This window comes from Pieris napi, chromosome 22 (genome assembly GCF_905475465.1).
Source record: "Pieris napi chromosome 22, ilPieNapi1.2, whole genome shotgun sequence".
Taxonomy (NCBI): domain Eukaryota; kingdom Metazoa; phylum Arthropoda; class Insecta; order Lepidoptera; family Pieridae; genus Pieris; species Pieris napi.
In genome coordinates, this window is record NC_062255.1 from 8,880,959 (window position 1) to 8,907,092 (window position 26,134).

The 26,134-nt window shown below is 32.5% G+C and overlaps 2 protein-coding genes across 7 annotated transcripts in view; one reads left to right on the top strand and one right to left on the bottom strand.

Moving 5' to 3' along the window:
• Positions 1–6,844, top strand: part of LOC125060686 (atypical protein kinase C) — a 208,098-nt gene extending 201,254 nt beyond the window's left edge. For all 6 annotated transcript variants that reach the window (XM_047665684.1, XM_047665683.1, XM_047665682.1 and 3 more), the window contains 5 exons: positions 527–739; positions 1,682–1,849; positions 2,248–2,363; positions 2,788–2,911; positions 3,482–6,844. In XM_047665684.1, the coding sequence (XP_047521640.1) occupies positions 527–739; positions 1,682–1,849; positions 2,248–2,363; positions 2,788–2,875 (585 nt within the window). In that variant the 3' untranslated portion in view covers positions 2,876–2,911; positions 3,482–6,844. The remainder of the gene's footprint in view (positions 1–526; positions 740–1,681; positions 1,850–2,247; positions 2,364–2,787; positions 2,912–3,481) is intronic.
• A 2,317-nt stretch (positions 6,845–9,161) lies between these two features.
• LOC125060942 (inositol-3-phosphate synthase) lies at positions 9,162–24,256 on the bottom strand. Its single transcript, XM_047666068.1, has 12 exons — positions 23,919–24,256; positions 23,490–23,662; positions 23,237–23,349; positions 22,001–22,158; positions 15,488–15,621; positions 14,827–14,947; positions 14,205–14,355; positions 13,140–13,231; positions 12,855–12,963; positions 11,555–11,731; positions 10,241–10,416; positions 9,162–9,534 (listed from the first exon to the last, which is right to left on the bottom strand). The coding sequence occupies exons 1-12, from the start codon at positions 24,039–24,041 to the stop codon at positions 9,436–9,438; spliced, it is 1,626 nt and encodes a 541-aa protein (XP_047522024.1). The 5' UTR covers positions 24,042–24,256; the 3' UTR covers positions 9,162–9,435.
• Between the last annotated feature and the right edge of the window lie 1,878 nt (positions 24,257–26,134).

Consider the following 26,134-nt stretch of genomic DNA (forward strand, 5'->3'; position numbering starts at 1 on the left):
ATGGTTTATTAAATTGTTCGACCTTTAAACCAAAAGAATGATCTACATACGACTTGAATTTTTCGAAAAATGTGTGAACTAAATGGTCGAATGGCTGCTTTCGTTTTATAAAGTAGATGCTGCGAACGGGATTTAGCAATGTTTCAGGTCCATATTCTAATGCGCAAGTCATAATGATTGACTTTTTAGAATATCCTTTTTTATAAGTATTTTTCTTATAAGATTTTTTTTATAAGTTTTTTTTTCATATACAGCTTGAGTTACTTTAAGTTAATTATTTTACAAAATGACATATTCATGTTTCAAGAAATCTATGCTGATAATAAAGAAAACTTTACTTTGTACAAAAACTAGCGTTGCTTAACCAAGAGACCATTATAGGTATCTCCATAATCATTAATTAATTAACAATATCTTCAACTTAATTGAATCCGATTAACTATTTAAAAAGTTTGACACAAATCATGAAGATTTGTTCAAAAGTGTTGGTAATTCGTGGACCGTTAAACATTGTACACGTTTTCAGGAGGGCGTAAGACCCGGCGACACAACGTCGACTTTCTGCGGGACTCCCAATTACATAGCCCCAGAAATATTACGCGGGGAGGAATATGGCTTCTCAGTGGATTGGTGGGCTTTAGGGGTGCTCACATATGAAATGTTGGCTGGAAGATCTCCCTTCGATATTTCACACGCAGCTGACAACCCTGATCAGAACACTGAGGATTATCTCTTCCAGGTATTTTTATTTGTTACATCGGTACAATTTTTTTTATAGCTGGTAACACCAATAATGTAGATGTGATTCTATGAATAAAACTCATGTGACAAAAACAAATAAATTATATTTTAACATTGACGTAATGAAATTTTTTTTAAGTTATACTTCTTGATGAGAATGAAATATTACGATGCGCGCGCACCGTGACACAAAATTAACAGAATGAAATTGCCCACGGAAGATCCTACGGCATTGGACATAATTAAAAACAACATTCGAATAATAATAGAATTTATGTTACACTTAATGTAAGATAATAATAATAAATATTAATTTATTTAATTTTTCAAATGTAAACTGAACTGTATTGACTATAATGACTCCTTCTCCAGCCTTTGATTATTTAATTATAATTAATTATTTGCATGCAATCAAAAACTATTTTTAATTATGCCAAAGAAGTATAACTTCTTACGCGCTTACATAAGTACACGCACACTTTTGTTTTCCTGTAATGTTCGGTACTCCGGACATACGAGGTTATCATTCTACAGCGATGATATGTCTGTTCTTCCCTGGTATCTCTGTGCCCCTTTTTGGCAAAGGCTCTTTTAACGTAACACCACTGTAACACCATGCCATATGTTAAGTGGATTCGACGTTTTAGATTTACAATGAAATTATTATTATTTTTGTATTTAAGACGTGACAGGCACAGCTAGTCTCTTTATATATTTTATCTTGCGAAAGTTTCCTGGTAGAACTTCCTTTTAAACTTCCTAATCTCCTTCTTGAAAGATTTTTATTTGATCATTATGTTACATTACATTAATATTTTAAATATTTAATGTTCTGACACAGAATTTTTAGTTGTATCTAAAAAAGCTAATTCTGTAAATAGCGCATTTGAAATATTTTTCTAACAAAACTAATAAAAATACATGTTTAAAATGATTACAGGTGATTCTAGAAAAGACGATTCGAATCCCTCGTTCTCTATCCGTGAAGGCTGCGTCGGTGCTGAAAGGCTTCCTCAACAAGAATCCGGTTGAGAGACTTGGATGTGGAGACACTGGCTTCAGAGACATCGTTAACCATCCGTTCTTCAAGAGCATTGAATGGGAGATGGTAAGTTTTTTTAATTACAGGTATTACGTCACGCAAGTTTTGGAGATTATGGAACATGTAACGCGCCGTAACGGTTTCTGTACCCAAGTATAGTAAAATGTTTCGAGACCACCTATTGACTATTTATATCTAAAAGTTACCATTATGTGGTGTAAAGTACTGGAAATTCGTAAATAACATTAACAATAATGCATTATTTAATCCCCGCCCCGCAAAGTAACGTTTTACAAAAGCTCCCTAACTTATATTTATACATTATAATAAAACCTAACGTACATCAAAATCATGTATGGAGAGATTTTTTTCTCTTCGAAAAACCACGATTGTAAACCCACCACCAATTTTTACTATTGATAACCCTAAGAAAGTTGGCGATACTTATTAATTTGTTATTTTAGTTGGAGCAGAAACAAGTAGTTCCACCATTTAAACCTCGTCTGGAAGGAGAAAGGGACCTCGCTAACTTCCCACCTGAGTTCACCGATGAGCCTGTGCGACTCACGCCCGATAAAGAGTATGTTATTTATATTTTATTTTATTAATATCTATAATAAATAAAAATTAATATAAAAATAAAAAATCTGTGGCGCTACAACCTTTTTATTTCAGTATCTGTTTCATGATTATTTGTCAATCAAATAGACAAGTAAGTAATCAGCCTTTGTGCCTGACACAAGCATTCGACTTCTTGGGTCTAAGACAAGCAGGTTTCTTCACGATGTTTTCCTTCACATAGAAAGGAAGTCCATTGGTGCACAGCCGGGGATCGAATTTACGATCTCAGGGATGAGAGTCGCACGCTGAAGCCACTATGCCAACACTGCTCATGAGAAATGGATAAACATGTGGTCAAAATTGGGATAAAATCTTATTTTATTTTTGCACAGCATTTGCATTTACCCTATCATTTATATAATTAATAAAAACCTCCATTCCAGTAGCGAGATAGCGGACATCGACCAATCGGAGTTCGAGGGCTTCGAGTACGTGAACCCACTCCTCATGTCCCTCGAGGACTGCGTGTGACACCACGCCTGTCTGCTGCACCCAGGCGACAAGCAGGTGTGTATTCATATGTCGCTGCTTAGAATCCGGCCCGAAGGACCAAAATATACTTTATTTGTAAACTACCTGAAGATTCAAATTATCATCGCTGTACACGGTCGCTGAAAAGCACTCGAAACGTTGTTCATGTGAATTGTGTATTTATTTCGATATAATCTGTTAATAAACTTTTATTTATTTAAATTAAAATATATATATTCTTACGTATTATATATTGTGTTTTTGGTCGGTAGACTACTCGTTCGTTCCTGCACTAATTCCAGAATATTCTTGTTTGTGACTAGCTATAGGCTTTACTTATTGATGATTTAAGCTGGGCATTATATATTATATTGGAAAAGAACTATTTAATTATTACAGTAAAACTAGTTTAAGTTGATTTAATATCAGCCGTTTCACTTCATGGACATATAAGTGTATTACTCTGGTGACACTGTACGTATAGACTTCGAATATAAATGTCATTTGGAAAAATTACTTTAGAAATTGACAGGATTTATGCTAACATTTTTGTATTATTATTGTCTTTAATAACTCCATATTTAATATACTTATTTGAACATACAGATGTACGGGTACAGCGCGGAATCGTCATCATCAGACTACGACTCGGTCTGTTCGGAGAGACCTTCCCGCAAGCCCACGCTATTGCAGCACATGTTCTGCTTGCCGCTCAACTGACGCACGAAACACACGCAACAAACCAAACAAGCCACAATGCAACGATCGTTCGGTAAACATACACAACCTATCACCACACAGTCTTACTATACACAATCACATAATACACTGTCTTATAATACAGCGTCTTACAATACTCAATTTCATAATACGTCGTCTTATAGTACACCGTCTTGTAATACACTGTCTTACAATACACAACAGACTTTTAAACCATTAACAAGACAGATGTCTGATTTATCACAATCATTGCATCGACCGCCATTAGGTATATCTCGGCAGTATTCGGATATAACACAAGAATCGCTCGGTGTACGCCAATTAAACAATGTGTTATTGAGACGCGGTGAACTTTTAAATGAATCTAATACACAACAGTCTTTTGGCGAACAATCAGACTTTACACACACACATAAATCTTCAAAACGTAGCGTAAAATTTGATGCTGATCTTTTGTGATTTTTTAAATTTAGTTTTTGTTTAGATTTTAAGAATTGGTAACAAAAAAATTATGAACATTTTAACCTCTTCGGTTTTCTTTGAGTGACGTCAGAATTGACGAATTGAACAATCAATATATTTCAATGGTTTTTTAACACTATTTTATTTAAAAAACATATTTGGGAACTCTTATTTATATTGTTCATGAACATATTTCAGACATTTATCTATGTCTTCATTATTGTTTTAATGATACAATGAGGTTCAAATTCTTCATAGGGTTTTTGTTACACGTTTATTTATTACCCTATAGTTATTACCGTATATTACCCTGAAGTATGTAATTTCGAATATCAAGTACTTAAATAGTGCCTAAACATTCCGAAACGTGGTAATGGAATTGAAATAATTGGTTTCTCATTATGTTAACGCAGGACCGCTACTAGATGGCGCTGTATTAAATTTACAAATATCAGTGTTGCCAACAACTCGCCACTTCCCATTTCAGTTACATGTCTTGAAAAATAAAAAGTGGTGAATGCGCTAAGTTGGTAGATTCATTCTCTTTAAAGAATAAGAGTATTGTAACAATGTTTTATATTTAATATTTATCACTATCTAGTTCCAGCGTTAACAGATTGTGTGCGTAACGGGTTGCAACAGACAGACAACTCGCTATATGTACATAGAATCGAGATAGTATTAGAATGTTTATTAAAAGTGTGATCAAGACTTGAAAACTTCGCTATAATAACCGAAATGTCTTACTTTTATGTTCCATTTTAAAGTTACTAATACGATAGAACTACAGAATAATAAATAATACAGAATAATAAGTAATACAGAACTACCTTCACTGATAATTATTTATTTCGATCATTTTTTATTTCTATTTTATTTTTTTCGTTAAATATAAAATATCTACGATAAATATTGAAGCGGTTTGAAAAGTCAAGATCGCACGTTAGGTATACTCCTACTATATAATAATATCGATATAAACATACCAAAGCGGACTTTGGTACGATAAAGCTGTACATAACGATTGATGTACTATAGGAATATATGAGATTTTCTATAAGAAAAACTCGTTAATAAAATACCCATTCTAAATTAAACAAATATAATTAGTCGATATTACCATTATAAACACTAATAAAAAATAATTTTCGAGCAATAAACGTATTTAAGTACGGCAGATTTCTGCTCAGAGGCACGTAAGGAATTAAAAGTAGTAACATATGCGCACGCGTCGCGCGAGTGTAGAACTAGAGTAAGCTAGATCGTAGCCTATTAGCTATTGTGACGTCATTTCTTTGTTGGTTCTATCTGTTATTGCTTAAGCTGTCCTATTACGAAGTGAATCTTCAAAACAGAAAAGAAAAGTCTCTTTCGTGATTACACTGAGAGGAGAAGAGATAAAATTGTGTGATAAGAGTGATGTTATGAAGAGTCATCAGTCATCTCCAATATTAACCATATTGGAGATGACTGAAATATTTGAAAGGTCAATTCAGAGGTACATCAAACATTTATGATTGCCGTGACCTTTCTTTGTTTTCAAGGTCGTAAATGGTCCTTCGCATCAGAGTTTTAAAGTATTTGAACCTTAAGCGATAGTACGGTAGACGGCTAATATTATAACCCTTAGGCGTTTAAAAATATACTGTAAATAAATTTCCGACGTTATAAATTATGTAAATGCTAGAAATCATCGCATACCGAAATATTGTTGTTATTGTAAATAAAGATTTTTCACGAAATAACGCTTTCGTACGCTTATGTAAATTTTGTATATGACCGCTGTCTCAGTGTTGCCATTTACTGTTGTGTATATACGCAATACTCACCGTTTTATTACGTAAAGCGTACAATATCGTTTTAGCTTAGAAGTAAATACCTCATAAAGTTACTTCAGTGCGGTGCACTTAAAATATAATCCCTTCCTTAGATCCTCTTCTATGAAAATCGTTAGGTAGCAAACGAATTTTACAAATTAAAGCACTGATAAAATCGTAATTCTATCGTTATCGAAGTATATTGTTAAAGTAGGTAAAAGACTTCGTGAACGGATGTCCACAACTATTCTAAATAGTGTAGAGTTAGACATTTTGCACGATAATTTAGTGATTCGTTCCACACGCCTTTCCCTCGATAATTCTTTGACGTTGCTGGCAATTGTTGCGTTGTTGTGTGCGGTGGTTATTTTCTATTAAGTATTTAATATATTCATAGGCTTATTTAAGTTAACATTCCATTTTGTTTGCACTTATGACATCACATGAGTTTTTGTATTGCATGAAAATACCCAAAAGTGAGGCCGCTACGAGAGTTGATTTTTAACGGTTTTATTGAGGTCTATTTGACAACTAATATACTTAGTCGAGTTGCCAGCACCAAATGGCGGCTTGCATTTTTTTACCGCCAATAAAGTTACGGATAATTATTATAATTAATATCATGAAAATGGATTAATTGACTAATTACATTAATTAATGTACAAATTCTTTATCTATCCAATTTAATTGTTCCACATATTTCCTTAATACTATTTTAATGCATAACAATGCAAGATTTTAGCTCGTGTAACGTAGCGGCCATTTTATATGTGTAATGCTATTTTGTGATTTCGCATTTTACTTAAGGTGTCGTATTACTTCAATACATGTATCTTGTGTATCACCGATTAGATAATGTTGTTATGATTGTGACTGCTTGGGGTGTGACTGCGACTTATTGTCAAATTAGACTGGATGACTTGAAACTGTACTATTCTATGCTTAAATAAAATAAAGAAGATTAATCTGAGCCACGTTTTTTATTCCAATAATACCTGACATACCCTTCCTTTGAGACAAAAAAACAATTAACTAGTTAAACTAATATAAATATATCATAAATTGAAATTGAGAGTAGTAGCTAAATATTTAATAACTCCTTGTATTACATTTTCAAGTTACTGTAATTCTTTATAGCAGCAACGAATAAAATGACAGCACCAATAATCACGTCGGTGTCACCATTGCGGAAGAAGGATTGTGTACTGTTTCTCTAAATGGAGGATCCTCGAACAGTCTAACCACTGACTGGCCGGCCCGAAGGCCCCAATGGCTAAGGTCTAGTAACAACGTTAGCGCGTTTCAGAGACATAGTAGTGACTCGTAGGTACAGATTATAGGTGTTGCTACAATACCATGCCATATTATGGCCATGTCACATTCCAAGGTTTTAATTAAATGAAATTTGATTGTCTGACGTAGTCTACACTTAAATTCGAGTAAATAGATACGCTTGAAGTGAATGGCAATTTTTTTTGTTAATTTTTGATATTTTTTAAAAACCTTCAGGGCATGATTTCGACGGTGATTTAATAACGTTTTTAGTTAATAATAAGTTCCCACTCTTTTTTGATCCCTGATGTTTTGTGGAGCAGGTTGCACTGATCTCACTCGTCCCTTTAGAACGTCCTAGACATGCTCAATTGGATTGAGGTCAGACTTCGAGCTGGTAAATAAACGACGGATCCCAATATGTGCATTTAAGTTCCATATTCTACGAAATCTAACTCCATACCTCCGTCGAAATCAGAATGTGGTATTTAATATAAGAAATAAAGATTAAATTATTGAATTGCAGAAAACATCCAAATAATTTTAAAATTGTTGTAATCAGTAAAAAATCGTTTCAGCAATAACATACAATAGTCATTGCTTTTGTTCTTAATTCTTCACGTAAGTGTTTTGAAAAATCGCTTAATTTAATGACGTATGTATGATTGTGAAATACGATTTTTACTGTAGAACAGTTTGGGATCCAGATGCAAATTAAATTATCTCCATATGCATTCTTCGACGGCAGCTTTAGCTCGCATTTTATATCCACAAGATGTCGCTTTATTACCTGTAGTCCGTTTTATGAAAAAGAACAAATAAAACACTGAAGTTAAAATAATATTTATTAAAAAGTGCACGAATAAACTAAATCTACACACAAATCATTAAATTGTTATTCATAGCCAAAACATTAATTATATTATGGAATAAATGCATCACATTAAAATTAATACTGGTTATATTTTAAAACTAATACTGATTTCCGAAAATTTTAATATTTTAAACGCTTAAATATTTCAAATATAATACGTTTCTAAGTAAAATATACTTTTTAACAAAACAATTCACTTTAAAAGCGAATATTAAAATAGACCTCTTATAAAACAATAACGAGTAATACGAGTCTAACTCGAAACGTAAAATAAATGTTATATCAAAATAATCGGCCAGCGCCGATATTTATATTTAATAAAATATATCTTTGAACATAAAAAAAAACAGTAAAAATAATTGGTAAAATCAAATAGTACATTTTATAAAAAAATTATGTCAAAATGTGTTTATATTGACTTAGACGACTTCCTTCAAGAAAGGTACGTATTTTTAAAAGGCCAGACACGAGCGAGTGCGTGCCTTGTTCGTATGAGTGACCACGGGCAGTATATCTGAGCTCAATAAAAAAATACTTGTTTCTATTTAGTTCCATATGGTCTAAGATCCCGCTATACAACGACCTTCACCGAGATGCTTATTTAATGAAACTTATTTTATATATAATTTAATATGTCAATAAATATAATCCATATGGGTTGCCTAGCAAATTTCAGTCCAGAGTATTTTTAATTAATTTAAAAAAATATATTTTTTTAAACATTTCACCAGTAGGTATGATTATTAGATAAATTCTATACCAATCGAAAGTATGAAGCCCATAGAATATGCAAAAGTTAGGTTGTTTTTAATCAATTAATTATTTATGTGTATATTTTTTATGTGACACTAAAGTATATATACATCTTTAGTATAAAAGATGGTTATAGTGATACATATATAATACTACCCTGATTAAAAATATTGATTGAAAAAAGTTCAAAAAATTTACTACATGCTAATTATAAAAAAAAAAAAATTTTTTTTAAATATTAATTAAACATACTCTGGACTGAAATTTGCTAGGCAACCCATATGGATTATATTTATTGACATATTAAATTAAATATAAAATAAGTTTCATTAAATAAGCATCTCGGTGAAGGTCGTTGTATAGCGGGATCTTATACCTACTAATATGCACCCTTGACTAAAGTCTGAATGTTACTATTCGATTTTACGTTAATATAATACATATAATATATGTATTGTGCTTTAGTTGAAAGATATATCAACACTTAAAATACAACACTGAAAAAAAGATCTTTTGTGCTAAAGATTCTAAATGAGATTAAACAATTTTGGATATTTCGATAGTAGATCTGTGAAAATAAGAAATAGAGTATAAAATTTAGTCTATGTCATTTGACAATATGGTACTGTCAAATGTCAACTATAAATGTAGATAGAAAAATATTACTGGTCGCCATTTTCGTGGCCCAATTTTTGCTTCTTCATTGGCGGTGATGAAGCGAACATCGCTCCAGACTTCAAATCGGACATCAAAAATGGAACCTAGGAAAGAGTTTTCATTATCAGATACATATAACCGAATATAATTGTTTACTACATGGATTTTAGATAATAAGTTTTTGTTTGATTTTATAAATTTTTGAACCTTTTTGTAGTAAAATGTATTATGTATTCCATCTCTGGCTATATTTTCAGTGTAACTGTTTGTTATTATATATAATTTATGTTAGCTGTAGGATTACGAAATAAATAAATAATACATGTAGATTCGATAATAATCAGAAAGTCTTTTCATATTACGGATTAATATGTATTCTGTATTTTAAGATATAAATATATATATTCAGAAATAGTTTAGTGGATCCAGAAATTAAACCCTTTTACATCAAATACTTTACCTCTTTGTCATAGTAAATATATAGAAAAGAATTTCTTTGGTAATTTAAACTTATTTTACCTTTAGGCAACAAAAATTTAATTAAGCCTAAATTAATGTCCTTTAAAAATTTAAATTTATGAAATTAGATAATATGTAAGATAATATACTTAATTTTTCCCCTGTAAGTTACTCCATTGCCTAGAAGAGATCGCTTAATCTTAAATAATTTATCGCAATAATTAAAAACAGCTGTAACTAGTAAACGCTATTGAATATCTTTGCATTTCTAACCAAAAACCTATAATTTTATTTATTCAATTTAAGAATATTGGGCATTTATTTTTTAGAATGTACAAAACCTGTAAATACCTTATGTTCCAACTGCATATGATGGACAGGTGGAAGTGCGAGGCAGGCCCTCATTATGTTATCGATGCAGGCCCTCTGCTTGAACAGGGCGTTGACAACGGGTGTTCCCGGGGGAACTAAGGGCGCCTTCAGGAGATAGGCTAGAGGGGACAAAACCGCGTGCATTGGGGTCCATTCTGGAAATTATCAAGTCAGTTTAGTGAGAGGCCTCGAATAGTCATTTTAAAATTATAGACCCTAATTTTAAATTAGGGATATGAAAAATAATCGATTATTAAAAAAATCGATTAAAATAGATTTTTTTAAAGTGAAAATCGTCTATTGTTTATATTTAATTAATAAAACCATGAAAAATAAAATATTTAAGGTGTTTAGTTTGAAATGCATTCAAAAATTAGGAAGAAATCGATTAATATAAAATCGATGATTTTTTAAGAAAAATCGATTATTTTTTCATTGTAAAAAAACAATCAAATCGATTTTTTTTAATGCAGATTGTCACATCCCTATTTTAAATATTCCGGAAAACCATGTTTTTTTAAATAAGTTGTCGTTTCGTTTTTATATTGATTGGTTTTTTTTGAAGTTATACTTCTTTAGGCGCGTTATGAAAAATTTATGAGAGTGAAATTTTACGATGCGCGCGCACCTGTGACACAAAATTGGGAGTGTGATTATAGCGTGCGCGAGCGAGATAGGAATAAGACAATCTACAAGTAAAAAGAAAAAGAATATGCGTGAAGTTCGAAGATCGCAAATTTTGAATGATTTCAGTCATCGCATAATGACATTTGTCATTTACTTTTCAAACAAATACAGGAGTTTTAATTATTTTGTCAAAGAAATTGAGCAATGCTTTTTCACAAAGACCTATATTGTTACTTAGTTAAAAGGTTATGAACCATACCTAGTTATTAAATTGAATGAATAATATAATAAAATAATTATATTATTAATATTAATAATAATTATTAATATTAATTGATTGTTGAATAATATACTAATAATTAAATATTATTAATTTATTAACGTTAATATTTATTTAATATTTAAAAAAAATAAAGAAAGCCAAAGAAGTATAACTTCTTACGCGCGTACATAAGTACACGCACCCTTTTTTTTTACTCTTTAGTTCATAAGGAATTTGTACTGTGATGTACTGGGGGCACCAAAGTTAAACCCCTAAGAGGTTTTGGTGTTTTCTGTACTTTTTTAAGTTTAAGTTTATACACAATGTTTAACCAATAAAAAAAAACAGGATTATTGTATGAAAATTTGAAGTACTCCAAAGTTCAGCACATCTGTGGACATTACCTTGATTGACATTAGGTCTGAAAGACAGACGAGTGAATAACTCAGCCAGCACCACCAAATCCAAAATGAGTGGAACTGCAAGTAAGGAATCCTCACACGTGTTGTGGACCACGATGGTATTTGTTCCGTGAAGGAGGATTTCCGAAGTATACTCGTCCATAGCTCGCTTGGAGTCACCTATATATAAATAAATAGTGTTGTTAAAAAAACCTATTTATAATAATAATTTATTTATTGCAAGAATATGGTACAATTGTGTAAGGTGGTACAATCGTAAGTTCGCACTTTTTTTACATTTTACATTATTAGTCAAAATTCTTATATTATTTGTATCGTACATATCATACTTTATTAAATTTATATCAATTACAGTGTCTCACGCAATTAATCATTTATCGAATAGTAATTTTTTCCAAAAGTAATACACCAAGTCGCTTTTTAAAGGGTCTAGTCGGAAGATCTTTTAATTATTTTGGTTATTAGGTCTGGGCCTCAGATTTCTGTACCAGTTTCGTGATTTGTTTTATCTAACAGGCAAGTAGGTGATCAGCCTTATGTGCCTGACCATGTCGATTGGTTTAATGCGAGTTACTCCACACAGTTCTTCACCGTACCAGCGAGCGGTGAATGGACATTTAAAGTGCACAGCCAGGATTCGAACCTAAGGGATGGGAGACACTCAAGCCACTAGCCAAAACTGCTGTCTTTTATGTGGTAAAAAGACATGCATTACTTGAAAAACTAAATTCAAATATATTATACAAATCAGATTTACAGTGAGACCATTGATTATATATGCAACTTACAAAGGGATAGAAATATATATGTATATTGTATATATATTATTTGAGTTATATAATATCTCAAAATAGTAGATTCTTTGGCCTGTATAGCTTTGAAAACAACACACTAACACAACAGAAGAAAAATAAAATAAGTGAAGATGTAAATGGGAGGTCTTAGGGAACGTTCAAGTATTACGTAATGCGTTTTGGTGGGGGTGGGGGTGTAAAACGTTACGATGCGGGACGGGGATTGAATAACGCGTGATTGTTAATATTTTCGACTTACACCACATAATAGTAACTAAAGAGGCACAAGGTGGTCGCGAAACGTTTTACTATACTTGAGTACAGTATTGTACTGGGGTACTGAAAAACGTTACGGCGAGATACATGGGGGGGGTGTCAATAATCTCCAAAAATTGCGTTACGTAATACTTGAACGCTCCCTTACTGCTAAAAGCAATTTCTTCCCAAATACGAAAATTAAATGTTTAATGCGTTGCTTTTTAACTTACCAACATACGGCACGTATTTAATAACCACCACGTGATCTGGTTTCTCCCCTTCCGCGTACAAAATGCGATTCGATTCCACCATGTCATCCACAACGTTGCTCTTTGTTATCTATGGTAAAGCATGCGAAACGTCGGTAAATTATGTAAAATAATTGTAAATTTATAATAATACATTACTTCCGGTAAATCCGGTAAAAAAGTGTTTTCTATAAATGATGTTTCTTTTTGCTTTTGATGATTCGTAGTCATATTTTTAATGTGTTTTTTTAAATATTAAATAAATACCTCTTTGGATCGGAACTGTTTGGGAGCTGAGAGATTCTTTCCATCATTGTTGCCGAGGTGATTGTAGCTCACAATAGATACTGGTTTTAAACCTGTAGAAAATACAATTGTAACTGTCCATCCTTTCCTTCCTAGTGTAAAATTACACAGTTTATCAGGATTTAAACACGTATTTTTACATTTGTACCAATTCACCACGTTTCTAAATGTATTGACTATGAATTGATGCCATAAGAATTATGTTTCAGATTTTAACAGTTTCGATTCCCAGGAAATACTATTTTCAATGTTTTATGAATTATTAGGAAATAATTGCTATGTTGCACACATATAATTCGTATATATTTTTAGGCCCGATACAAGACCCCCGTAGGATGCAAGAACGGAGCTTTTCTAACACAGCCTTATATAAACTTTAGTGAGTCTGTAGTCTCTGACCAGCAGAGATTCTGAGTCGAATCCCACATACCCCATGAATTCTTTACCATATATTTTGTCTGAAATTTTGCTTTTTTATTCAAATGTTAATTCGGACATAATATTTTTAGAGCCAATGTCAGGTCCTGGTAGAATTTGAGAGCGAGTCGAGCCTCTCCTAAAGCTTAGGTTTCCTAGAAAAGCGGTGCCGTTATCTAACGGCCGTAATGTAGCGTTGGGTGTCGTCACCCATAAATCTATAAATAACATCGGAGTAGGTTTCCTAGAGAACGTTGAGTGTCACCGTAACGTCAAATAGCGGTGCTGTCATTTGCATGACGGCCGTCATAGCGGTGATAAACATTAGTTCAACGATTTTCGGGTGTAGCGGTGCCCATATTTAATTAATACAATGAGAGGAAACGTGACTCGGACGAGCGAAAAAGACGGCCGTTAATTAACGGCACCGCTTTTCTAGGAAACCTAAGCTTAACACAGCCTTGTAGAAACTCCGGTGGATTTAGTGGGCTCACCTAGTCTCTGAATAGCAGATATTGTGGGTTTAATCCCAGATACCCCTTACTTTCGGAGGCATTGGGTGCGCAGTGCATTTCCACTTGGGATATAAAAACAATAGCCCAGACTTACCAGCAGACACAAGAAAATCGACAAGCACAGATTTAAGCTTCGTCTGTCCGGACTTAAAATCATCGCCAGCAACAAAAACGCCACGTTTTTCCGCCCTTTCGACCACACCAGCGACTAATGTGTTCTGTGGCGATCCATTGATGTAGCAACACTGAAATAATAAATATAAGTTATAGTACACTGCTACATAGGCACTTTATTAAATTGCAATAAGGCAATTTATTGAAAAAAAAATTAAATAAGAAATCTAAAGGAAATTAGATTTCAAAACTATGGATATTCAGACCTAGCTCGTATATCAGAACGCTCAATCTGAATATCGTTGAGTTTATTATTCCTGTATTGTTTTTATATATAATAATATGGTGTTGTGTATGTGTGTGTAAAACAAGAGTGGAGGAGAGTTTGCCAGTTCTTCTCTTCCGTTCTACGATCTTGACTTGAGAACTAACAGGAAATGTAAAATTAGAAGCATAATTATATTTCTTTTATGATGTTCATAAGTGTACATTGTGTTACATGAATAAATGATTTTTGACTTTTCTTTGTGAATAAATAGAGAAATATTGAAATAGATATACATATGTATATACAAATACTCTGTAATTAATTGTATACTTACGTCTTCATCAATAGCGGCCATAGCAAAGATTGTAGAAGGGGAAATCTCAGAATCATTAGCACGGAGCGCCTTTTCCAAATTCTCATCTGTATCGTGGACACCTTGCCGCACTTCGCAGAACCTATAATTTACTGTCTTACAATACATTGCATAAGACAATACAATGATTACGAATTTAAGACGTTTAATACAAACAAATTCTTTATGCACCCCTTGCATTTGTTGTATTGTTTAACCCAATTTTTTTTTTAAATACATACGAGCCCTAATTTTCACCTCTCTACGATCTACCCCTATTGTTTATGTAGATAGTTATTTTTATTAAACTAAAAAAATGTTTCCTAGAAATAATACACATGGCATAACAAACGTTTGCCGGGTCAGCTAGTGATATTTTTTTTTGATTGGACAATTCACACCAATTGACCTAGTCCCACGCTAAGCTGGTGAAGCTTGTGTTATGAGTACAAGGCAACGGATATACATACATATTATAGATAGATAGACATATAAATACATATTTAAACACCCAAGACCTAAGCACAACACCAAATGCTCATCATATTATAAGTTTCAATGAGATTACCTATCATAGTGAATAATAATTTTATTAAGGCTTTTGACGTACAAATCTGAAGGCGATCCAAGATCTGAAGTATACCTTTCAGTATTAGCTGTCCAGAGTACAATGACCTTATCCAACTTCTTCTTGTCGCGGAAGTTCTTGATATCTGCACGAATCTGTAGGTACTGCTCGTAGCGCGTACCACGGATGAGGTTCGTTGCTCTGTCAGCCTGTTATAAAAAACTAATTTTAAAAAACCGAACAAACAGAGAAGTGCGCAATCTGTGGTCGTTGTTTCACGGCATTGACGGAGTTTTCTTTTTATCTCCACAATTAGCCGTATCAAACACGAGGAAATGTGCATTCATTTGACCTAAAAATCGACATGTGCCGGTTTATTGCCAGTTCTTCTCTTCCGTTCTACGCCCTTGATTTGAGAACTGGCAGTAAATGTAAAATTAGAAGCATTTAATGTATTTTTTGACGTTCATAAGTGTACATCGTTTTACCTATTTGAATAAATTGTTTTGACTTGCTTAAGAAGGAAAATAATCATGAAACAGATATCTTATATTAGTTTTAGCGGTTATTTTCGATTGGTAATTTTTTTTAAACTATTTGCTTTCTAACACTAGTGGTAGCTATATTCAACCCTGGAGACATTCAAAGCTCGTCTACCCGTGGATTTATCTATGACGTACTCGCAAGATATTTGAAATATCGACAGCGAAGTCTACGATGCGTCAAAGACGGCTTATTACCTAAAGGCTTATTAAAACTAATTAATATGCCTAGATTAATAATTATCGCGTTAAAATTGCCCGAGGATCGTTCAACAAAATGAACAAAGTTTTGTGCTGTCTTTGTCCATTAAACTCCAAGTCCGAGTTCTTTGTTACATATAGCCGTGGGGTTCAAGTGCACAAGCGTTAATTAAAGATTTAAATTGGCGCCTGGTTGATAGCAGGTTTCGGTGACCCCAAAGCTGGTGGTTTCGTCGCTCAACGAATAAGCATTAAAGGTGCAAATCTGAATTTAATAAATAATATACATACAAATACATTTTATATGCATCATTTGTCGTTTCGATATAATACGTGACAAAGAAAAACTGCCCCAGCAACAATTACAATAAATTTACATTCTAAAACATACACGTGTATAATTTAAATTATAAACATCCACATCCACCATACATAATAGATTATGGAAAATCACAGTTTAGATGTATTCATTGTCTACACGTGCTAAACCCCTATTTATACCAACTGATTAACTTATCCCAATAATGTAAAGCATGTTGTAGCGCAGTTTTGACAGTTCTTCTCGCCCACTTGGAAAAGCAAATGAAAATTTAGGCTGAAATAATGACGTTTAATGGGGGCCTCATAGCCTAGCGGTCTTATTAAGTGGCAGCTAGGTGAGGGGTACCGGGTTCGATTCCCGGTTCGAGGGCAAGTTTTAATTTAATTTAAATTTGCTCTCGGCCTTTGGGAGGGTTGTGCTGTACCGGGCGAGTGCCAAAACCGTACATGGAGGACATGGTCGAATTTCTAAGGCAAAAAGCACGAATTATAAAAATCTCATACTTGACGCTGGCTAATGCACAAACCGTGCCAGAGCCATAAAAAAAATTACGTTTAAAAGTGTAAATAGTTATTGAGTATACTTTGATTTGATTAAGAATCACTTCTAGACTACCTGTATGATCTCTATTCCTATGAAGTAATCCTATATGTAGGAAATTTCTTATTACTAGATTGATTTTAATGTGTTTTGAAACCTTATTTAAACTAAATCAATTAAAATCTTTATATTATTACATTACCAATAAAACCTTTCTCACATCGCCCAGTTTTTTAATTATGAGGGACATAATTTTACGCATTTAATATTCAAGCATAGCTTCTTCCAACTACCCCGTATTAATTCGTAATCCTACAGCTAACATAAACTATATACAACAAAAAACAATTATACTAAACAAATAGCCAAAGAAACACAACAAGAGAATTCATACAAAAAGATTCAATTATTTAGGAAGGGAAAAAATGAATAAAAATTCGGCTGTGCTGTGTGATGGTATGTAACGACAGAGTGTGTATGAGGGGTGAGCTTATGAGTCAGGTGATTTAGCGCTATGGATATTAATAATACTGCTTTTAGGCATATTCCACGATAGCTTAAAAAAGTCAAGGAAAATAGTGGTCGTTGTATGCATATTAATTAATTAATTTTATACATTTATTTCTCTAGTGATTTAATGACTTTTTGTTTGAGTGTTTGTTAAAACAAGACAGATCAATCGAAATAACAAAAAGGTTATTTAATACTTTTTACTGCATTGAATTCATTCAAACGGTAATAAATGCCACATATTATGATATAAAAATTATAGAGACCAATAGACAAACACTGTTAAGCGGATATGGAATTTTCCAAACAGCGGCATCCGGTGAAGTGTCAAATGTCAGATTAAGCTGAAATCGATAGTTGTTTTAAAAACATCTGTAACAAGACACCTCTATTTCATAGAATCGCTTTCTTTGCAATAACCTCGATTTTTCTTTTTTCTGAACGAGCATAAATTAGCAAATTTACAAACGTAATATTAATTGTAATATTATAAAGAAAATGCTTGTTACCAAATATTATTTTACGTTTAAAAGGCCCTGCAAAAAACATAGACATTGTTAATTAAAGGCCGCTGACTTAAAATCTTTCATGTTATATATGACAGCCGAAACTATAGAGGGAAAATAAATAACTAAAACAGTGGCGCTACAATCTTTTTAGGTCTGGCCCTCAGATTTCTGAATCTGCTCTCATGATCATTTGTATATGCAAGTAGGTGATCAGCCTCCTGTGCCTGACACACGCCGTCGACTTTTTGGGTCTAAGGCAAGCTGGTTTACTCACGATAATTTCCTTTACCGTTCGAGCGAATGTTAAATGCGAACATAGAAAAGTCTATTAGTGCACAGCCGGGGATCGAACCTACTACCTCAGGAATGAGTTGCACGCTGAGTTGCAGGGCCATCATATAGAGGGGAAAGGAGCAGAGAAATTCTGCATCTCGTCGATTTACACAAACTCTTTTTTAAAGAGCCTTTTATTCTAACCAACCTGAAACTAATTATCTAAACCAATCGACTTCAAGAACGTCTCCCTTCTACCTCACTACGCAAACCACTGAACCGTGGAAACAATAGCGATAATAAGGATAAAAGTGTGCGTGAAACCGTGGTAGAAGGAAAACCTTCAAAAATTTTGGTTTCGAGATAATGAGACGAATGTTATTTTAATATTTAAGTTTAATAAAAAAAATCAGTGGCGCTACCGCCTCTTTAGGTCCGGGCCTCAGATTTCTGAATCTGTTTCATGATCATTTTTCAATCTAATAGGAAAGTAGGTAATCAGCCTCGACTCGACTTTTTGGGTCTAAGGCATGTCGGTTTCCTCACGATGTTTTCCTTCACCGTTTGAGCGAATGTTAAATGCGCAAATAGAAAGTACATGTGCACAGTTGGGGATCGAACCTATGACCTCAGGGATGAAAGTCGCACGCTAAAACCACTAGGCCAACACTGTGTATAAACAGTGTATAGACTTTACGTTTAATACGTTTCACTTCTTCTTTTCTTTTATTTTTAGTTTCGTGCACTTCGTGGCATTTTATTATTCGTTTTGCCTGAAAGATATAATGAATAAAACCCGTAAATGTACGCGACTTTCGATTTTACACGCAGAAATATCTATACAAAATCAACAGCCTAGCATGACGGGTTCAGGGAAATAGGTCAAGGGCAACTCTGACCTCGCACAACAAATCGGCTAAAAATAACTAATCGATAACCGATAACCACCTGTCAAAGCAACAGTTTGTTATAGGGAACGCGCTATTGGCCTACAAGTTTCCTCATAGGACAATATATAGCAAACTATACTTTTCTACGTTAAATTCTCTTAAGTTTTGCGGGTTACAGCCATTAAATACTAAGCTACGAAAACCATTTAGACATATTAAACGTTTATTTAACGAATATAAGTCAAGTCAAATAATTTATTTTCAATAAGACCTAAAATGGCACTTTTGAACGTCAAATAAAATATGAAGATAATTCTAGTTGCCCCTTCCAAAAGGTTGTTTCGTGTGGAGAAGAATGGGCAAGAAACTCCAAACTCACTTACTCTTTTCAAATAGGTTTCCATATTTTGTATACATTAGTTAAATAATTATATGTGAAGACAATGATACAAACATAAGAATCGGTCGAGCCGTTTCGGAGGAGTATGAGAACGAAGATTGGAACACGAGAATTATATATATTAGATTAATGAAGTTTGGAGTTTTGCCATTTCTACGTTCTATCTTCTTGATTTGTACCAGGAACACAAAGTGTTTGGACGTGTACACGTGCAAACTATTAAGATTTATTACGAGTCTTGGAATAGAATATTTAGTAAACACTAAACATTCAAATACAATTACATTTTCTATAGTAAAACAATTATAATAAGGTGAGACGTCAACGTATCCTTAGAAATCAAGAATGGCCGAAAATTACGCAATAAGACACATTTGTACACGCCGGTATTCAAACGTACTGACTCTAGGTTGAGCAGCGCGGAACTACTAGGCTTTTTAAGAGCAGTGTTACTATAATACTATAACAACTCAATATTTAATTGGTCAGCAATTTTTTCTAAGTCAAAGTCAAATCATTTATTTCAATTAGACCACCTAAAATGGCACTTTTAAACGTCAAACAAAATACAAAGAAGATTCTAGTTACCCCTTCCAAAAGGTAGTTTCGTGTGGAGAAGAATGGCCAAGAACACTTACTCTTTTAAAATAGGTTTACAATATTTTGTTTACATTAATATACATGTTCCTCACATATTTACAAAATATATCGAAACCGTAGAATATTATACATTAAAGAGAAATAATAATAATAATATAATATTTTTATTTTTAGCTCTAACATAAACTTAGTTTTGAAATGGCAGAATGTACACATACACAATGTATGTAACGGTAAATCTTCAGCGCATGCACTCCTGTATCGATTGCGAACCCACACGATATTACTCTAAAAGCTTTCATCAATAAGCTCAATATATCAACTATAGTTAAATATATGAAAAGGCAATGAAGACACCGCTTGATGTAAGTAAACATATAATCACAAGTATTTTTGAAAATGTTATATTATGTCTATGCGATAGTGTTTCTAGAACAATATTCGAACCTTCTATGTTTATGCGTGACTAGAACAGTGTTAGCCTAGTGGCTTCAGGGTGCGACTCTCATTACTGAGGTCTTAAGTTCGATCCCCGGCTGCGCCGGCTGCTGAAGTGCGCATTTAACATCGCTCGAACGGTGAAGGAAAACATCGTGAGTAAACGAAGGTCTGTGTCAGGCACAGGAGGCTGATCACTTGCCTATTAGATTGAAAAATGATCATGAAACAGATTTAAAAATTGAGGCCCAGACCTAAAGGCGGTTATAACGCCACTGATTTATTTTATGTTTACGCGTACGCTGAAGAGACAATTTAATTAATTTAAAAATATAATTTAACAATAATAACGAGTTAATTAACTGAAATTTAATTGCCGTACTGAAAAAAATTGCAATATAGTTTTGTGGTCTTATTTTTAAATGCGACTGCGAAAGAGTTGCTGCATCTAGTACAGGACAAGACAAGCTTCACGAGACTGACCGTCAAGCTCCAGTATGGAGAGGCACCAAAAGCATATAATTATATCAAAAAAGACATTGCGTGAAACAATACTTAATAATATAATATGACCTACTTTCCTATCCATTTAGTAAATATATTTTAAAACGCAACATAGATTATAGTTTCGCCGTAAATGCTTACTCAATTCTTCTATCAAATTTCAATTATTTACAGTTTACGATATAAACCATATTTTTTCAATTGAAATTAATAATTACGAACAGGTAATCATTTTTATTGTATGTAAAAAACATTAGTACAGGCATTGTCGACAAATATTCAAATCATATTTTAACTAAACTAACTTTTTCTAAGAGACTTGCACAAACTATGATTCTTGTATGTTAAAACCCATTGTGCAAGATTCTATTTATTTTATGAACAAATGATTACTTTGTTAGTTCTCAGGATTTTAATGAAATTGGAAAATGATTTCTGATATATATATATAAATATATATATTCTTGGGGAAATCTTCCCGTCCCTATTTGCTGAGCTCCTTCTCTATCTCCTTTAATTTTTTTCTGTACAAACATTACCGTCCACATCATAACCTTTACTTTCGTACTAACTACTAACTGACGTGAGACTGATCTTAAATTATTGTGATTCATGTTTCATGTTTGTAGGTTAGTTTATTTTTTGTTGCTGTTTAGTATCTTTGCACTTCTTGCCTACCTTATCTAATTTAATACATTTCTTTTCTCACAGTGGTTGCATGGAAGAGATCGCTCGAAAGCGATAAGGCCGCCAGTTGGCCATTAATTATGTTAAATTTATATATTGTAATGCAACGAAGTGTAAATAAATAAATAAATTTAGACCCCAATTCAGCGTTAGTAAGTAAAGTTTATCATACCTGATTAGCTGCAATGAAGTCTGGGTCATAAATAGCTGGTCTAGGCTTCATAGCTGACATCTCTTTCTTCAACTTCTGCTGAAGATCATAGTCGATGACTTTCGCCCGTACCATTGACTCGGCAAGGTTCAAAGGACTTATGTCCCATCCATCGATAACTATAAATTTAATAGCATATTAAAATTACAGAAACGATTTTTTTTAATTGCAGGAATTAATACATGAATTCTCATTTGCCTTTCAACCTCTACGGTTAAGGCCTAACGCAACAATTTTATAACTTTGATTTTACTGGTCACCAGATTTTAATTGCCTGAGAAACCTATTCTGACAAAGGATCCATTAAATGGGTAGTCCCTTGCAATACTTGCATGGATATGTTGATAAACTTCTTAGTCTTATATATCTTAAAGTATTATAACATAGACATAATACTTGATTTCTGTGAGAAATTAAGCCATTTGTGTCTCATTTTTTATGTATCCATTAAAATAAAATATGTTTATTATGGAACATAAGATACAGGTATCACTTATTCCACGTCATTCAATTTCAATCTGTAGGCATCCCTACTCATTGGCAAAGAAGACAGAGGGTGTAGGCCGAGAGAAAAAGCCAACGTAAAAAACTCTCGGTACTCTTTTAAAACAGCAAATCATCAAACAACACTTATTTTAAAACAAATATCGCAAATTAATTAGAAGTAGCCTGTCTTGCACTAGTCCGAGGCTCATTAGTATGATAAAATTTTATTATATCATATTTGATATATTTTTTTTAATTAAAAATGTTTAGTTATCAGAATCTTAATATGAAATTCAGTATCCATGAATAAGTTGACAAGTCAACAAAATTATTTTTAGTGTTTAATTTGGCATGAGTAATAAGAATCTGCAAGTTTTGTATTTGCAGTAAGAATATGTACTGATATGGTCACTAATTAATAAATTTTCAGCAATCACATCTTTTATGAATTGAATAAATATGGGCAAATTGGTTTAATAACACCTCAATAATGGCATTATATATCTGTTTTGAGATCATTTGTTTTTTTCTAATAAGCAAATCGATGATCAGCCCTCTGTGCCTGATACACACAAATGGAATTTTTATATCTAAAACATGCCAAGCAAGTATTAAGTGCACACATAGACAGAAAGTTCACTAACGCACAGCCAGGATTTGGATATCAAAACTCATATGCAATTTAAAATATTGGTACACTATCTTTCTTACCTAGATCATCTGGATGTACCATAGGCAACAGTTGGGACATTTTGACAAATACATCATTCCCTTTTTCATCTAGTCCTAGACGAACTGTAGATGCTTGTGTGATTGATCCAAGCCTGAGTCAAGTTTAAAATTGTTAAAATATGAACTGTTATAAAAAATTTAAATTTATAGTAAAAATTGAAACTGGTTTCATTATTTTCTATATTTTGTTCTTTTAAAGCCGAACTATATATTTCAGTGTCTTGACACTTACCAGTTAGAATCTAGTTTTCCATTTCTTGTATTCCATGACAGTTGATGTCTGTTGGCCAGTACTGCTGCTGTAAAGGTGGATCCATTATTTCCACCCCAGCCTACCAACATGACACCAACCCTGCCAATCTTCCTCTCTGTTTTAATTTGAAGTGATGTTCGGTATGGTTTTGCCTAATGTAAAAAAGGAAAATCTATTTAGGTTTCATAGTAAATTTATAGAATATGTACTTAATTTAGATAGGATGAATTGTCAATTTCTACACGCCCACGACGGCCACATATATTAATGCAAAAAAGAAGCATTCTGAAAGTTCGAAAATATTCCAGGCATTTCAGTAATTGCTAGTGCGCCGACAACAGGTAATACAGAGATAAAGCAGCCGGTGTATGCTATATTTGTTGTTAAAAACATTATTAATAATCTTACCACTAGCTCATTCTTATTTCTAGTTACAAGAGTATCCTCGTATTCATAGTCTGAATAGATAAAATCTTCAGTATATTTAATATTTGGTGAGGAAACAATCAAATTAGAGGTTGTATCCATCATTTTAATTCACGGAAAATTAAAGAAACTTAAATTAAGCGAACAATTTATATTTAAAATTATTATTATATTTTTACGATTCTTAACAAGCAATTAAAGAGCCTTGTTTCTGTTATTTAACTTGAGTTATTTACGCAAAATCCTTTGCTAGGTACAAGTTAATTACTGAAGTAGAAATACGTGAACCACTAACGCAAACTCACATATGACTATTGACAAATTTGTTTGAAGAATAGTTTTAATACTTCCACTTGAAAGTGACAGTTCAAGTCCATATTGATAATTGACATATCAAAAGTAATGTCATTTATTGTCTATCGTCTAAGATACATTATGATAAATACTGTAAAACGCTTTCGTTACCATTATTTATAGATAATAACAAATTTAATTATTTTTAACTTGTTATTAGTAAGCTTTTCTTGATTCCATGTTGATTTGTAACATATAGTATAAAAAAACAGTTGAAGGTATACAGATAAAAAAAAGTAGAGCGAGAGTAGAGCCCGTTAATCTGTGTTTGATAGCTACGTCAAAAGTGATCATAGATAATATATTTATATTATCTGTAGTAATTTTGAAGCTGTAGAGTCTAGACTAAAATCGATTCGTTAGTGACGCATATTAAGTAATCTGTGAATGGCGCTAAGTTGAAATTTTGAAATAAAATATGTTGACGTCAAAGTCAAAAAGTCCAACCAAAATTAACGTTTTAAACTTAAAAAAAATATCGTCCGATATGAAAAAACAAACTTTCCTCAGTTTGCCAAAGGATGATACAGACTTATTTAATAATTAGTACAGTAGTAGACTACTAGTATCATACATACCTTTATTTTGTACAAATAAAATTGTAAATCACCATACGTAAAAATAAGAATATGATATATTAATATTTATATATTATGTTTTAGGTTCATATTAACATCGAAAACTTATAGTATTATCCGTCGACATTTATGTACTTGTTTATATAGGCCCTGTTAAATATAAATCTATATAGTCTTCTTTGTCCTTATAGGTCCTTTAATAAAATAATGTATTTTTAAATATCATACATTTATGTCTTCAAAGGTAAGAAATACGAAATATTCTTAATTTGTATACGACTATAATAATAATTAAGAATATTTTCAACTACATAACTACATTAAAAAGTTTGAACTGTAGGCAGTTGCTCTTTTTATACATGTAATCGTATAAAATAGTTCTAGTCTAAAAAAGAAAGGTTATGTAACTAGATATACAGACAAAGTAAACCGTATATCGGATAATGAAGAAATATTATTCATGCAACCGCTCATGCGCCCTTCTCTCCACGTCTATAATATCAAATATGTATTATAAAATATTGTGAAGCTAACACAAACACAATATTACGTAGTTCATAGCTAGTACTTAGTAGCTACATCACCAGTGCACCCATATATTGTAATGGTTTCATTAATGTTATAACCATATTCGTATAGTTACATTTCTGGTTTCACCCTCTCCCCGCGCCATGCACCATAATATTAAATGTAATATTGTTATACGTTGTTTTGTTTGTAGAGATGCATTCTGCAGCAGGTACTTAAATGAAAGGATGGAATCTAATAAAAAGAAGACGGTTTGGATCCATCTATTACAACTATTGCCTATGTGTGGGTAAAATTTTATGCATGTTGTGAGGAGAGATTCAAGTACTTTTTACACACATACTTCCCACCCGACAATTTTATTATTAGGAAGAGGCCCATGTTGGGTTGAAATAAAATAATTTAACCTTCACAATAATTATCGTTGTATATTTTATAAAATTAATATTTTTATTTGTTAAAATACAATATACTATATAATTCTACAGTAGCTTTATAGAATGGTTTCTTAATTCAATATTTAACAATTAACAATATTTTAAGTAAGTGGTAGGTAAGTACATGTAAAGTATTAAGTAATCATAAAAAAAGTATTTAAATTTCAAAGACGTTAATAATTTGTTACGTTATCTGCAACAAAAATGAAAAAAATTTGTATGTACTTCGCGTTATTAATGTATACGTGCAGCAGTGTACATTTATATAGTTGTATATATTTAATTACGGTATAATAAAGCA

Bases quoted from the DNA above. Each gene is read 5' to 3' on its own strand.
- LOC125060942 (XM_047666068.1), bottom strand. From the start codon at position 24,041: ATGATGGATACAACCTCTAATTTGATTGTTTCCTCACCAAATATTAAA. The intron at 23,350-23,489 runs GTAAGTGTCAAG...AACTTGACTCAG, and splicing joins GGAAAACTAGATTCTAACTG to GCTTGGATCAATCACACAAG. The intron at 14,948-15,487 runs GTATACTTCAGA...AGTAAATTATAG, and splicing joins TGGACAGCTAATACTGAAAG to GTTCTGCGAAGTGCGGCAAG.